We start from the raw sequence: 14989 nt of genomic DNA, 5'->3' as shown, positions 1-14989 counted from the left end.
CTCTGCCCTCGAGCCACACCCATTCAAACTTTATTGCTACAGTTTCTGAACACACCCATCACATGCACATACAAAATTTGAAGATTTTTTCCAGTCCCGTCTCCGTCGATTGTACTGTGTCGAGCGTGGCTGCGGTTGCCGCATTGTGATGCTGTCATTGTTATCAGCTCGGGCTTTGAAAAACGGCTAATGATGATATAGGGCCAGGGAGCATCGGTGGCAACGGCAACAATAAAGTGACACTGAACAAAATCGGAGCTTTGATAGGAGAGCGAAAGGGCATGACGATAATGGCGGTAATGATAACTCAGTAGCTGCAACGCTATCGCCATATCTCTTTTATATCCTGCTTTTCGAGACATCAGCTTGTGGAGCGAGTGCGCTGTAGTCAACCCAGTTGCTGAGTATACTTTTTACTCACATATGTACATATATACTTATGCATTACTACGTCCTTGCATCAGTAGTTCTGCTTATTGCAGACACTTTCAGAACTCTAATGAGGGCACTACTTTTCCGATGCCACTTACATATTTATATGTGTTCACGAAACTTCATCCTCAACCTTGCCCTTTCTCTAGCGCTAAATTCCGTTTATCCTCCCCACATCCCATTATACTTATGGCATAACACATGCATATTTATTTGGCGCTCGGTTATGGACTGACCTTTTTTTATCAACTATTGCTGCTTTGGTTTTACAGCCCCAGATTATTGCTGCTGTCGTTGATATTGCTTTTGTGTTTTTTGTCAGAATATGTACTAGCGAACATTGATTGGAAATATTGTACGGCCCAAGTCTACACGAAAACGAAATAGAATGTCATAAAAATGCCGGAGAACAACAATATTCGACAAGCGGCGAGCTTTCAACAAACACTCCACTTCATTAATACACTCACGGATCGAAGCACACATACTGATGTATGTATGTGTATGTATAGTATGTATATGTGGACTTATATCAAGACGGTATTGGCATGGAAATTGGTTGTTGAAAGATTTCGTGCAGATATGTTCTATTCATAGAGCCAGATATTGGGCAAAAGATTGTTGAGTTAGCGAAATTCCGAAATAAACAACAACAATTTAATGGAAAATTTTGTGTGGGTATTAAATTTGTGCTTTGGTGCATGTGGATCTCTTCATACACATACATACATATGGGTGTATTAATATGCATTCAGAAACGATTGCATGTACTTAGATACATATGTATATGAAGCAATATGAAGATGTGCTTTTTCAGCACACAGCGCATAGATCATAAATTAATTTCTACTTTAATAAGCCAATAAGTTTCAGTCGGCTTTCGTTTGTTTATGGTATATGCCTAGAGGTTTACATTAGGGCAAGCTGTTTTCATATATTATGAAATAGATAACATAATCGTAAAATAACTTTTGGATGCAACGCTCTAAGCGTAGCGGAAATTGAATAATTATATATACTTGAGTAAACTTAAAGTTTTTTGGAACTTGATTTGGAATCGAAGCTATTTCCACAGATCCATAGTTCAACCATATTACTTCAATGCATAACTTTCAGGTGGTTTCCTTTGGATAACTCAATGTCTAAAACTACTGTTCTGAAGTGGTGTTCCAGTTGGTCAATTGTTTCCAAAATGCTATAAGTTACAGTTCTTCATTTTGTTAAAATACATCTCCATAAATGAAGGGAATGAGTTTCTCCAGAGAAGAAAATATTGTCCATTAAAAAATGTACATATCAACAAATGAAAAAATAATAAATAAGTTCTGTTTACTTTAGAACGCACCTTGTATGTTCCTAGCGTTAAAATTAATTGCGTATATGGAAAATTTTTTACTGAATTTTCATTTTCTTCCATTTTAATTTACTTCTCCAATAAAGATAGATATCCTATATTTTATCAGCCGCCTAAGAATGAATAATGGATTTATTGAGAAGCTTTTTCATGTACCAAATGAGGATAAAGACTCAAAGCACGCTATGGAGTTAACGAAGAAATTTGAGAACGAAAACTCTATCAATGTTTCGATATCATCCAGTCAAGACTTGACCTAATAGAACATCTCTGAAGTGACGTTGAAAGAGCCGTCAGTGTCAGAAATATCCTAAATATACCTACGTATATAAATATCCAGTGTTGAATAGAAAGAGCTGCGCAGCCAAATACTAACTCCAAGTAAAGGAGGGTAGAAAGGAAAGCTCGAAATTGAATAAAGGTATGGCATTTTGCCATTTCTTTGAACAGAGAAATTCTGCAATTTATTTGATTAACAACACCTCTTTTAGTCTGTGAACTAAATTTATACAGCGGCAGTACTTCCTTATGCACACGTACACATTCGGCTTGATAAGCATTATAAATATTTTGCAACCAATACAATGACATTTATATGTTAATATTTATAGTTTATGAAACCCTTATTTGGCCTCATGCTTTTGCGCGCTCATGCCCAATGCTATACCAGAGCAATAACGAGCATATAAAGGAATGAATAACCGAATTTATTGCAGTCATTGTCAACAAGAAACAAACAGAGTCGGTTGTTGCTGGACTAATTTGAGCATTTCCACTGAGCAAACACTCATACCCACAGTTATATCCAGATATATAGATAGATGATAAAATATACATAGTTGTCCTACGAGTGAGTCTATCAACAAACTACTGCTTGTGCCAATCAAGTGCAAACTTATACATGCGCAGCAGTGCGAAGAGATACCTGACTGACTGTTCGATTCTGTACATAACCATCTGATTTTGATACTCCATGCCAATACATTATAGCTACACAGTCACCGCAGACGGTCGCTTATAAAAAGTGGAATCTCGGATGTGAACACATTTAGAGTTTGCATTCATGCGGCAAATGAGGTAAAATAAGCGAAGCATTGCCGAGTTGTGACGACGAAATCGATTTTATTTACTAATATGCCAATGCACAGATGCCTTATGTCCTCATGTGAGTTTTGTTCCTTTCATAAGTAAATAGTGAATTGGGTGTGTCATGCACGGGAATATCTTTGTAGATAAATATATGTACGTATGGGAGTATCGTGTGAGCTGTGTCTATTTGAATTACTTGCGACTCAATTTTCATGATTTCTGTTTTTTGGAATGTTCAGATGAAATATCTTGAAACACTCATTATGCTACAAGTAGTAGCGTGTTGATGTCGTTTAATCAGAAAAAAAATCCTAAAAATTTCGAAGTTCTAGTTCTAGTTTGGTTTGACTGATAATTCCATACCAATAATCGGTTTATCTAGAAAATTCAGCATATAGTTTGTTTGTTTTTTGTTGGACTTAAGTTGAAATAATACTGTGGAAGGTCTGATAATAAACATTTAGTTATGACTCTTTTATGAGTGTTTGATTTGTATCATCGAACATTGACCTCAAAAAAGAATTTGTCATTCCTTACCACTGGTGGGGGGAAATGAAACGTCTTTGTTTGAGTGAGAATTTATTCATTCTGATTTTTATTTGGTATTTTCGTTGCTTATATATAATTTTTAAAACTATCTTAAATAACTTAATATATGTACATATATGTGTATATGTTTGCATGTATTGCAGCATATTGTTTATGCTGCTTGATATGGGGTTAATTTTAAATGAACAATTTAATACATGTGTGTGTGTGTGTTTAATGTTATCTCTTCTGTAAATGTATGACTTGTGTCCCTCTGCATTTTTATTGGATGCGCATTGCATGTAAATGCATGAGTATGTTTATGTACATACATATGTATGTATGTATGTTTATTAATATATAAATAGATATTTATATTTAGTAGAATTTCGGCTTTGCTGATAAGTAAGCATGTTCAATGATATTCAAGCAAAGAGTAACGGTATCATTTTGAATTTTAATAGAAGGCATTCTAAATTCTCTTCCACGGTTACATGGTGTTTGCTTTCAAACATACATATAATCATGGGAAGAAGTCTACACATACGTTTCGATTTTGTGATTTAGCAAAAGTAGTAGATTTTTGGAAACGAGTGCTTTTTACCGACGAGAGTAAAGACGTAAAGAACTATAGATCAAATATGGAGGCGGCAGAGTTATGTTATTAGGTCCCATGGTTTCATCTATAAATGAAAGGTCGGTTTTTATAGAGGGAGCTATGTACCGCTAAATATATTTGAATACATTAAATTTTCCAGAAGACAACGATCTCAAACAGAAGGCACAAGTTTTTCGAGACTGGCATCTAAAAATAATAAGACTTTTTAATAAAATTTCGCTTGAAAACCTATTTGTAAAAATATATTTTTTTGGATCAACTGTGCCAAATGCCACATCTAAATAATCATTAGTGTTTAGTATACGCTTGTCTTTCTGAACCTGAGCTAAATCACTTAAATGTTAGGTAGAATACCAAGATTTAAAAATAAAAAACTTGTTCCCAACGAAATGTTTAAATTCTGTATGAATACTTTTTTTCTGGGATTTTCATGCTTTAATTATTTTTATAATTTTGTCACGCCCACAAAACGCCATTAATCGAAAATCTATAAAGTGCCTTAACTAAGCACAAAATTAAGATATATGTAGAACTGTGGTTTGGCAGAGGGATTTGCGGTAAAATGGAACACATATGGTCAAAATTTTTTGAAAAAATGCGCTTGGTCCTGCTGTATAAAGGGTTTAATGTACATACAGTTGTGTTCACGAAAATAGTAGTGCGACAGCACACAACACTCTAATCTTATTTCTGACATGTTCTATCTTGCAAATTGAACATTTCTACAATACTTTCGTAAAACAGAATATTGTTAATAAAAAACACCAAAATGCCGTTATTTTTATTTTACGTTGCTTTCTTTATGGTATATTTCAATATTTGCACCAAAAGTCTCTTGTTCATTAAAATAGTAGTGCTTGACGGGAATAGTTGAAAAAATTAAAATTTTTTTTTTTTTTTAATTTTAACTGACATCAGTAAGTGTATTAAAATAATATAGTAATTGTGTGATATAAATTTATTAAAATCGCTCTTTTTTTCTTGTTTAGTCGGTTGAAAAAAAGCATTGCTCAATCAAAAAGCGAGAGTTAATAGTTAAGTTAAGAGATGAAGCCAAGACATATAAAGAAATCGAAGACATGATTGGTTGCACTGCTCCGATGATATTTAATGCTATTCATCATACTATTAAGTCGGAAACTCGTGGTGGTAAGCACAAGACTTCATTTCTAGAGGACCGACGAGTTTTGCGATACAGCAAAGCGAAGCCTTCGGCGTTGTCAAAAATAATTAAAACTGAATTGAATCTAATGGTCAGTGCTGTCACAGTTAGCCGAAGGCTAATGGAAGCTAATTTACATGCAAGGAGTTCGAGAAAAGTACCTCTTTTGACGAAGAAGCACGTCAATTGCAAGAATAAAAAGTTTCGAAAGACCATATGTATCGGCCCGCCGAAAAGTGGCACAATATTGTATTTACGGATGAGATCAAAATTGTTTTGTTTGGTGGTATAGGCTCCAAGCAGTGTGTTCGTTGTCTCCCAAACACTGAATACCACCCAAGGTACACCACAAAGACACTAAAGTATGTTGAGCTAAACACTATGGTGTGGGCTTGTTTCTCATATGCTGGCGATGGTCCAAACTCTTTGATCACTGGCATTATTGACCAAGCAGTGTGCATTAATAAATTGAAAGATGTAATGCTACCGTATACTAGTTGGAAAATGTCCTTAAAATGGACATTTCAGCAGGATAATGATCCTAAACATACGAGCAAACTAGCTAATCAGTGGTTTGCATCTGAAAACATCTACGTGATACCATGGCCAGCACAATCTCCGGACCTAAACCCGATCGAAAACTTATGGGGCGATGTCAAAGGATGCGTAGCAACAGCAAAACCATCACGAAGCACAAAGCTTTGACAAGTGTTTAAGGAGGTATGGACTCAAGTCTCTGTGCAGCGTTGTAGGGAGCTTATTGATTCCATCCTACGTGGATGCCATCCTAACGGATTTACAACAAAATATTAGACCTTAGGAAACATATTAAATATGAAATATTTACTGTTTCTTTCATATTCTTAGATTTTTCGCCTTTTTTAATAGCCACTAATATTTTCTTGAACAGCATAATTTTTCAATTTTATTTTAATTTAATAACTGTATGTAATAAAAAAAATTTTTAGTAGATAAAACCGTAAATATATCATACATTAATTAAAAATTATGTTTTTTATAACTTTTTGATCGAATATTGTTCTTATCATGTGATTTGACTGTTAAATAGTTAGTAGTCACCGGCACTACTATTTTCGTGAACACAGCTGTATCTCCCCCACACCACTTAAGCTACAATAGCCAAATTAATGTAGGGAAATTCTTTTCATTTTACCGAAAATATCGGTTAATGTGTGAGATATATAACTGAAACTTGGAGATAATCCTTTCTGATAACAGCATGTGCGAAAAATGGATTGGACTTTATATCGCATATAGCGTCCAATAGAAGAATTATCTTAATAAAATAGTGCGAATTATTACTCCATATAATTTTGAGGAGACTTCATGAAACCCCTTAAGCATTTTACTAGTCTGTGGTATGTGGTTTTGGTGAAACTGGTGGTGATATCGCTATATAAAGCATTTCGATCCTCTGATTGACTTTTTTCACATTAAAGTTAGCCTCTTCGGTTGAGTTAATAGCACATATATATCACTCATTTAAAGACGTTTTCAATATGATTTCAGCTGATGCGAATTTATAATCGTCATAATTCGTGGAGTTCGACTATTATAGCCAGCAGCTCTAAGCATCCTTCGTACAATTCTTTGCTGTATTCCAGCATACTGAACGGACTTTGATTAATTTATGGGGCGGATTTTCTCACATTTTTCAAGTTTCCACAATAAAATTCTGCTAACCAAAAACTGTTCTGTTTTGGGTTAATTCTACTAAAAAATATATTTATCGAATACTTTTGTACTGTACTGGCACTGCACTGTACATATTTACAAAGGGCTAAAATCTCCAATCAAAACAGATAAGATCCCTTAAATTTGAACTAACTCAATTGAAATTTAATAATGGCGTCAGCCAACTGATTTATCCAATTTGGGGAATTATACTTTTTTCACACTATGATTAATTAATTTCCCTTATAATCGGACTTCAAATCCTTTTAGTCAATCTAATTTTCATCACAACACAAATTTGCGATAATTAAAAACGTGGCAATGCATTAATAAGATAATGATTAACTTCGCCCAATTCACCACTTTGACGCTGTGAAGTGAAGTGAACATTATGACGATAACAACAACGACCACCAAACGCACATAGCACACTCACGCATACTTATGCATGTGTTTTATATTAGTGCAAAGCTCATTATTTGCCGGACCAAGCGGGAAACAATTGTTTATGTACAAGCCATTATTTCTCATGCGTGAGAGTGCGTGGGTGTGTGGTTAAGTAGATAATGCACATCTCCTGGCAACTGCGGCTTTGAGCAAATACATAGAACAGAAAATGCATATTTTATGACAAAAGTGATTGTATGTGTGTGTGTGTGTATTGGTGGCGTTCATAATTTATTCCTGCTGAATGATATTATGGTTTTAGCTTTATTGTGCATGAGTTAGTACATGTCCATATACAGAAGTATGTAGTTATGCGTATGTGCTAAATAGCAAACAAACTAACCGAGCGTCATAGTGTGTGTGTGTGAGCTTATGCGAATGTGTGTAACAATTTAAGTAAACTAATTGCGAATTTCGCATTATTTGCATTGCATTTGCACTTGCATGTGTGTGTTTGTGTAAGTTTAGCGTGTTTGCTTATCTGCTGGGGACACATGGAGTCATACATAAATTATTGATATGCGCATTCTAGCAATGAATGTAATCTAATGAAATGTCTTGCGCCTAAATTTATGCCACTAAACAAATGTTGGACGACAACCGACGGTTGTTGCGTTAAGTAAACTTGACGTTTCTAGCCAGCACTTGCTTTGTTGGTTGGTGGAAATGCAATCAAATGTTATCTCTACAAAGCTTATGTCCTGGAAGACAATATGCTGGTTGAAGGAATTATTACTGTGTTATCAATGAAATATACTATATTTAGTACGATATTTTTGGCGCAAAAGATTTGTAATTATAGCACATGTCCAAATTTCATAATAAGAAATTTCAAAAAGGACATTTTGAGTGTTTTTAAGAGAGAACTTTAATATATCTTTGACAAGGGATTCCTCTAAGCTAAAATCTAATTTATAATTTCGTGCACGGTGTACACATTTTAGCATCGCACCTTTAAAATGTCTGAAAAATAACCGTGGTGAACCAAGTATTGCCTCATACATACACAAGTAGAGATGTATCTAAAACTCGAATCATTTAGGTATTGTAGTCTCACTGGAGAGTGATGGTGAATTTTTATTATTCTCTGGAGAATCTAGAAATTAATATGCAATATTTATCGCATAACGGAAGCTTATAGGCGTGGACGGTCCATTCATGTACACTTCCCTAACTCGAATGACCATAATCCACAAAAAAACTTCAAGTTATGAAAGTTCATCTGTAATACAACCATATACTTATGTATATACTGATCGGGGCACGCGTTGCTGTGGCTATGATATGCATTGAATAATATTTTAGTAAACTATTCAAACCAGTAAAAATATATTATTTACGAATAAAGGAGAAAACGTTATTGTCGTTTTCAAAAGATTGAGCGTGAGGGTCAATTTTGAAAGTTATTGATACAAATATTTGTCACTAGAAAAAATTATAAATTTCCCATTTGGATTTAATTGTTTTATTATTATTTTTGGAATTTTTAATAAATTGTTATGTATAGAAATATGTGTATATATACCTACATATTTGTTACTCTTGCAACATGTTGCTATAGAGTATAACAGTTTTGTTCACCCAGCAGTTGCATGTATCATCTAAAAATAATTGAGATAGTTATATAGAGTTTATGTATACATATGTATATATAAATGATCAGGATGACAAGATTAGTTAAAATTCGCGTGGCTGTCTGGTTTTTTTTTTGAAATTTTGAAGTTTTAGAAAAGTGGGCGTGACTCGCGGCCTAAAGGTTTAATGTATATATCTCTCAAACCGTTTAAGCTATGCTTCAGCGTGAGAATGGAGGAAACCGGACTACAACAAAACGTTCTTCCCCTATAACACAATTTTAAATTCCTTTTCATTCTTTCAGTTTCCCGTAAAATTTTGCACGAATAGTGCCTTTGAATTTGTCCACATTGAACAAAATTGTTGAAGTCCCTAGTTACCGTATATGCGGACCCGAGTACCCATAGTTGACTTTTGACAGAAAATATCGGCCAATGTGTGAAATATAAGTTTGAAATTCTGGGATAATCGTTTCTTGATAATAATGTGTCTGTGAGCCAAAAATGGTTTAAATTCGGACAATACTTCTCTTGGCCCCCATATACTTAGTATAAAGATTTTCGAACTACCAATTGACCCTTTGTTGGCCAATATGCATGTTTAATATAAAATTTTGCCAACAACTATGTCTTAGTATTTAGTGGAGTTTGATCTTTGCAAGTTGCAAGAGTATAAAATGTCCAGTTACATCGGAATATAGCCCTTCCTTACTTGTTTATATGTAGATTATTATTCAGTCGTATAATTTGTTTATCATTGACAGAATTTTTGTGTTGAAAAATTTTAATATATTTAATATTCTGCAAAACACTTAATTAAAATCTTTCTTTCTCGTTTCTTTTCTTACAGGTCCGCCATATGTACGCGCTATTGGTCCCATAAAAGCTGTCGCCGGCGAAGATATAATTGTTCATTGTCCATTTTCCGGTTATCCAATCGAGCAAATTAGATGGGAGAAAGGACATCAGGAATTGACATCAAGTAAGACAAATTGTCGTCGAACGTGCACGTTTTCATGTTCAACATCCATATAGTAGATATATACACATTGTACAGTTATAGTGTTGCTACATCAAATGCAGCAGAGCAACTAACAAAGTGTAGTGACAAAGAGTAAAAACGCCAAGAGAGGTGACAGCGCGAAGTGTTAAAGCAGTGCAATAACGCATTAACGCTTTCGCAATCTCATTTTTGCCTTTGTTGGTCCAACACATCGTTCCTCCGGACTTTTGTTTTCAATACTGCTGTCTGTTTGTTCAGGACTTTGTGAGCAAATGCAGTTTCCAATGTGAAACTGCCATAACTTTACGAGCGCTTTAGATATTTTCATTTTTTCACTCCACTTTGTTTGGCAGCTCCAGCTTAGCACTTACCGTTACCGTTTAAGTGCACACACACATATGCTTTTCTGTTTTACCGGTACTTTATTGTAGTGAATTTTCTATTTGCAGACTCACACTACTTGCTGTCACCGGTGCAGCAGGGCGGCTATCTTGTCATCAAGGATGTCGAACCGACCCGTGATCAGGGCATGTACACATGCATTGTAAGGAGTCGGGCAGGCGAGGAGGCTCGCCGCGATATGCAACTAAATGTAAACAGTAAGTAGAGAGAACTAAAGAGAGATATAATGGAAAGTTAAAGTATATTATGTAATTAGTATTTATCTGCTCCTGGTTGTTAATGGAGTTTAAAGAGAACTCGCATATGTGATATCGACATCGTACCTTAAAAAGTATGACAAAAAATTTCAATAAAAATAACTTTGTAGAAAATTTGAAAATGAAAACTATTGAAGTAACGATTTTCGAATTTTTAGACCGAGATTCTTTTGTCCCCTGTAAACTTTTTGTCTGGTTTTGACTAATACCAGCGAATTGTTGGAGAAAAAAGTTTGCAGAAATTTTTGTAGAACGTCGAGTTCCTCGGACATCTATGCACATACCTCTCCGATATACATCCTTTATTCTTCACTGACCAATACTGACATACAAGGTGCATTCCAAAGTAAACAGGACTTTTTGAATCTAGCGACCCCTGGTAGCGTCATTTGTATGTCTGCTATCTTTATCGATTGTCCAGTGAGAGTTTCATGACATTTTATTGATTGGAAGTTAAGTTATTGCGTTTTAAGTGTCAGTATGTTTGTGTTATCGGTGCGAAAATAAGCTTCGAACGAAGAGCCAACATTAAATTTGGTTTTAAAATTGGTAGAACTTTTACCGAAACGTTTCAATTGATAAAAAAAGTTTATGACGTTGATTGCCTTTCCCGTAGCAGAGCGTACGAGTGGTTTCAACGTTTTCAAAGTGGTCAGGAGGACTTAAATGACGATCAACATGTGTGCCAATCAAAATCCGTGATCACCGGAAATTCCATCGAAATTCCGTCAAACATCTCCAAAACATCGATTTATCGCATTTTGGGCTTACGAAAGGTGTGTGCATGGGTTGTTCCGCTCAAATTGACTGACGATCAAAAATTGCTCAGAATCAAACATTCATTTTGGAGAGGACGTAGACTCCTTGACTATTTTTGAGCACATAGTGAGCTCAACGCTGGTAAAGCCGTTCGACTACTCGTGAACTCTGAGCATTCGGCTCAGAGTGAATGCTCACATCCCTGCCCTCCTACCTTAAATGTTTAGCATCCGTGAAAACTTTTTATCAGAGTAAATTCATTCTACCAGCAGATGGAAGACGATAGCCTCCCAATGATGGGAGAGGGTCTTCTAAGAATTTATACCATCTGATGTATAAAAACACTTTAGCTGCATCTGTTCGTTCATTTGGATATCACGTTGAGGTACACCTGGGGTGAGGTCATAGAAGGTAGTTCAAAAAATGTCTGTCTCTGTCAGTGATGACGATTTTAGTCCAACGTCGGCTTCGTGTTTTTCCTTGGCCAAGATCCCTTTTGTGCGCTGGAGATTAATCTGAAACATCTTCATCAAACACCTCTCAAACAATGCTATTACCGCTTCAACTTCAGTTACGATTCGTTCATCTTCGAACCTACGCTCCCGACTGTAGATTGATATAGTTATAGTCGATATCCATTAAGTTAATCGGTAGTTGTACTAAAAAGTCAACCGGATGTTTTAAATCTTTTTATTCTACATATACTATAGAGTTAGGAGAAGCAAGTTTCGTATTTGGTTAGAATTGATTGAGTTGTTGCTTACATACTTGTATGTTATTTCACGTAGTAGTGGGCGGTGGAATACCCACTGAATAATATCATTTGCAAAACTGAGATTCCCAAAGCGATGCGAGAATATAAAATGTGAATAAATTACAATTAACTCGGAAAACGGAAATATCTACCATATTAGTTATATGAATTTCATTAACTTTATCAGCAAGTATTGCGATATTCACCTAATATCATTGAAATATCTCACCTGCTTACCTATATGTTCGACAAATATCAAAGAGAGGCGCGAAAATATACAGTTTAATTGTACACTAACAGTTTCGTTAAGACCACGTCTATAGCTATCTCTATTAATTTCAAATGGCACAGGCAACCATTAATTAAGTATAAAGAAAAGTATCACGTTGCGTATTATGTTTTGAGTAAGTCATTGCTTATGTAAATACTTAAAACATTAGCAGTCAGGAGTCATAATTGAGCTTTTTACTCCAGGTTTATTATTTTTATTCCGACTTCGAGGTCTGTTTTCCCCCAAAATGCAACCTGAAGGTAATCTTGCAAGTCCAATGTTAAATATCATTGAATTTTTGTCCTACAAATTTCCCCGCAATTATTCTGTGCCAAAATAACTTTTTGATTGCCATTTTACTGTGCTTTCTTCTCTACAGGCCCACCAGTGATTGAAGCATTCAAGTTTCCCAAGAATCTGCAAGAGGGAGGACGCGCGCAGATAACTTGCGCCGTTTCATCTGGTGATATGCCAATCTATTTCAGTTGGAAGAAGGATGACATGTCCATACCGACAAGTTTGCAGGTGAGTTGATCAACCCAAAACTCCATGGGATTCTGAAAGCAAATGCATACTCAAACATATGGTCGACCACACAAGTAGCAAAAAAGAAAAGAATAAAACTAGAAGTTTCAGTGTGACTGCAGTAAGTTGAAAAGAGTTAGTTAAAACTTATTTACTACATGGCAGAGAAACAAAAATACACTTACTTTTGGTATCCTGAGGGTGCGCGTCTTACAACACTTTCGAAGCAAAGCGTCAAAGTTGTTTTTAGCGTTAAATTAAGAAGAAAAAAAGACTTCATTCACTTGACGTTTCAATTTCGTTTTATATTTCTCGTGTGTTATTTTTGTTCTACAAACTCGCAGATTACGGAGAAAAAGGAGGAATTCTATTCGCTTTTGGTGTTCAAGGATATCAGCGCAAAGCATAGCGGTAGATATACCTGCTATGCGAGCAATGCGGCAGCCAAGGTGAACTACACTGCCGAATTACAAGTGCGAGGTAAGTAACTGAACTACCAATGGCTACGGATTAAATTAAAAGTTACTTAACCTTTGATATCAAATTGTCCTTTATTGGGCCCAATACGTTTCTGTAATCGTATTTTGGTTCCGATTAAAACATGTTACATTATACATTTGGCGTTGTCAACACAAAAAAGATAATAAGCGTAATCAGAACCTTGTAAAATTATGGCCTTTCATATTTCTTTTTTTATTGAACCTTTACAGAATTTTCGTAACAATTAACTATCTTCATTACAGTTATTAAAAAGCAAGCACTAATCTCCTAAAAAGATGTGAAACTAGTATCGGAATAAGCGTTACTACAAAAAGTATATTTTATTTATCATACTTTGGAGAATTTCACCACATTTATAATTTATATCTAAAATTTCCTAAAAACAATTTAGAACAGCAAATAAATAAACCAAAATAAAATTATAATAGTTTTCAGAAACCATGTAATTGAAGTTATTAAAGTTATTTTAAAATGTTACGTATAAATCCATTCAAGGTACTTGATGTGTTCCAAGTATTCTATGTCTAGTTTTAATTAGATCTGAGTAGTCACATAGAAAGTGGAAAACTGCTTCCTTATTCACTTCTAGCTTGAAGCTGCGGCAAATATTGTTATAGGTTGACCCATTTTTAGCGCGTGATCTCCAATAGGGTGTCTAAGTTCTTTGTTCTAGTATTTTCATACTTGTGCCATATCTGCTTCCCTATCTGGCAGTTGATTATTGGTTTCCATCTCCACTGAGCTATTTGTTCGAAATGAGTATAAAGCTCTATTTTAATCGCTTCCAGTGGACATGATATTAACTCCGCCTCGAATTCATCTAAAGAGGCTCCTAGTTTGGCCAACTCGTCTGCATTTTTGTTATCAAAAATGTTCTTGTGGCCGAGAAACCAAATTAAGGACAAGTGGAGTTGACCTGCCAGTGAGCTTAAAGCCTTTCTGCAATTGTTAACTACGCACCACAATCCCTCATTCTTATATCAGAGCTTGCTGCTACTTTCCGTGTAAAGGCGTTTATGGACACCTGAAGCAGAATATATTGAGCACATCAGTCGGGCATGACTAATATTAGGATTGACCTGATGACGGCCATATACATTCACATAACTATATTTGTATTAAGGCCCCAGTACATGCTAAGTATTATTTTGCAATGCAGTTTGGTATCGATATTCAACCCCAAATATTTAGCTGTTGGGGACAGAAAAATTGTTGTACCACCGGGTAAAGGAAGATTAAATTGAGGCATTTGCATGATTGAACCATTTGATTCTGTAATCATTCTGTTCATAAATATCGGTTGTGCCCATCTGCACACCTTTTCATCTATGCCTATGTAGCAAGGCTAATAGATATAAAATCATTCGCACCATCGTGTTTAGGCAAGATGTACATATGTATTGAAGTATTCCTTAGACAGTGTCTTACTCTGTCTAGTTGATTCTTTGCATCTTTCTATCGATTTGCAGAAAAACTGCCATGACTCTGCCACTGCTTACCTAACTGCTTTTTAGCTTCAAGATATCTTTATATGGATGCCAGAGGTTGGTAGTATATCTCTCATCAAACACTTATCTCAATTGGGTTCTATGGCTTTTAAGGTCTCCGTTCCACCAA

The 14989-nt window shown here is 35.3% G+C and overlaps 1 protein-coding gene across 6 annotated transcripts in view; it reads left to right on the top strand.

Annotated features, from left to right (window-relative positions):
• LOC126757388 (cell adhesion molecule Dscam2) overlaps positions 1 to 14989 on the top strand; it is a 167383-nt gene that overhangs the window by 116111 nt on the left and 36283 nt on the right. For all 6 annotated transcript variants that reach the window (XM_050471273.1, XM_050471283.1, XM_050471263.1 and 3 more), the window contains exons 13-16: positions 9751 to 9882; positions 10353 to 10502; positions 12726 to 12871; positions 13216 to 13351. In XM_050471273.1, coding sequence (XP_050327230.1) covers positions 9751 to 9882; positions 10353 to 10502; positions 12726 to 12871; positions 13216 to 13351 — 564 coding nt within the window. The remainder of the gene's footprint in view (positions 1 to 9750; positions 9883 to 10352; positions 10503 to 12725; positions 12872 to 13215; positions 13352 to 14989) is intronic.

This window comes from Bactrocera neohumeralis, chromosome 2 (genome assembly GCF_024586455.1).
Source record: "Bactrocera neohumeralis isolate Rockhampton chromosome 2, APGP_CSIRO_Bneo_wtdbg2-racon-allhic-juicebox.fasta_v2, whole genome shotgun sequence".
NCBI classification, from domain to species: domain Eukaryota; kingdom Metazoa; phylum Arthropoda; class Insecta; order Diptera; family Tephritidae; genus Bactrocera; species Bactrocera neohumeralis.
Note: the sequence above shows the minus strand (reverse complement) of the source record. Positions and strands in the feature narration are given on the sequence as shown.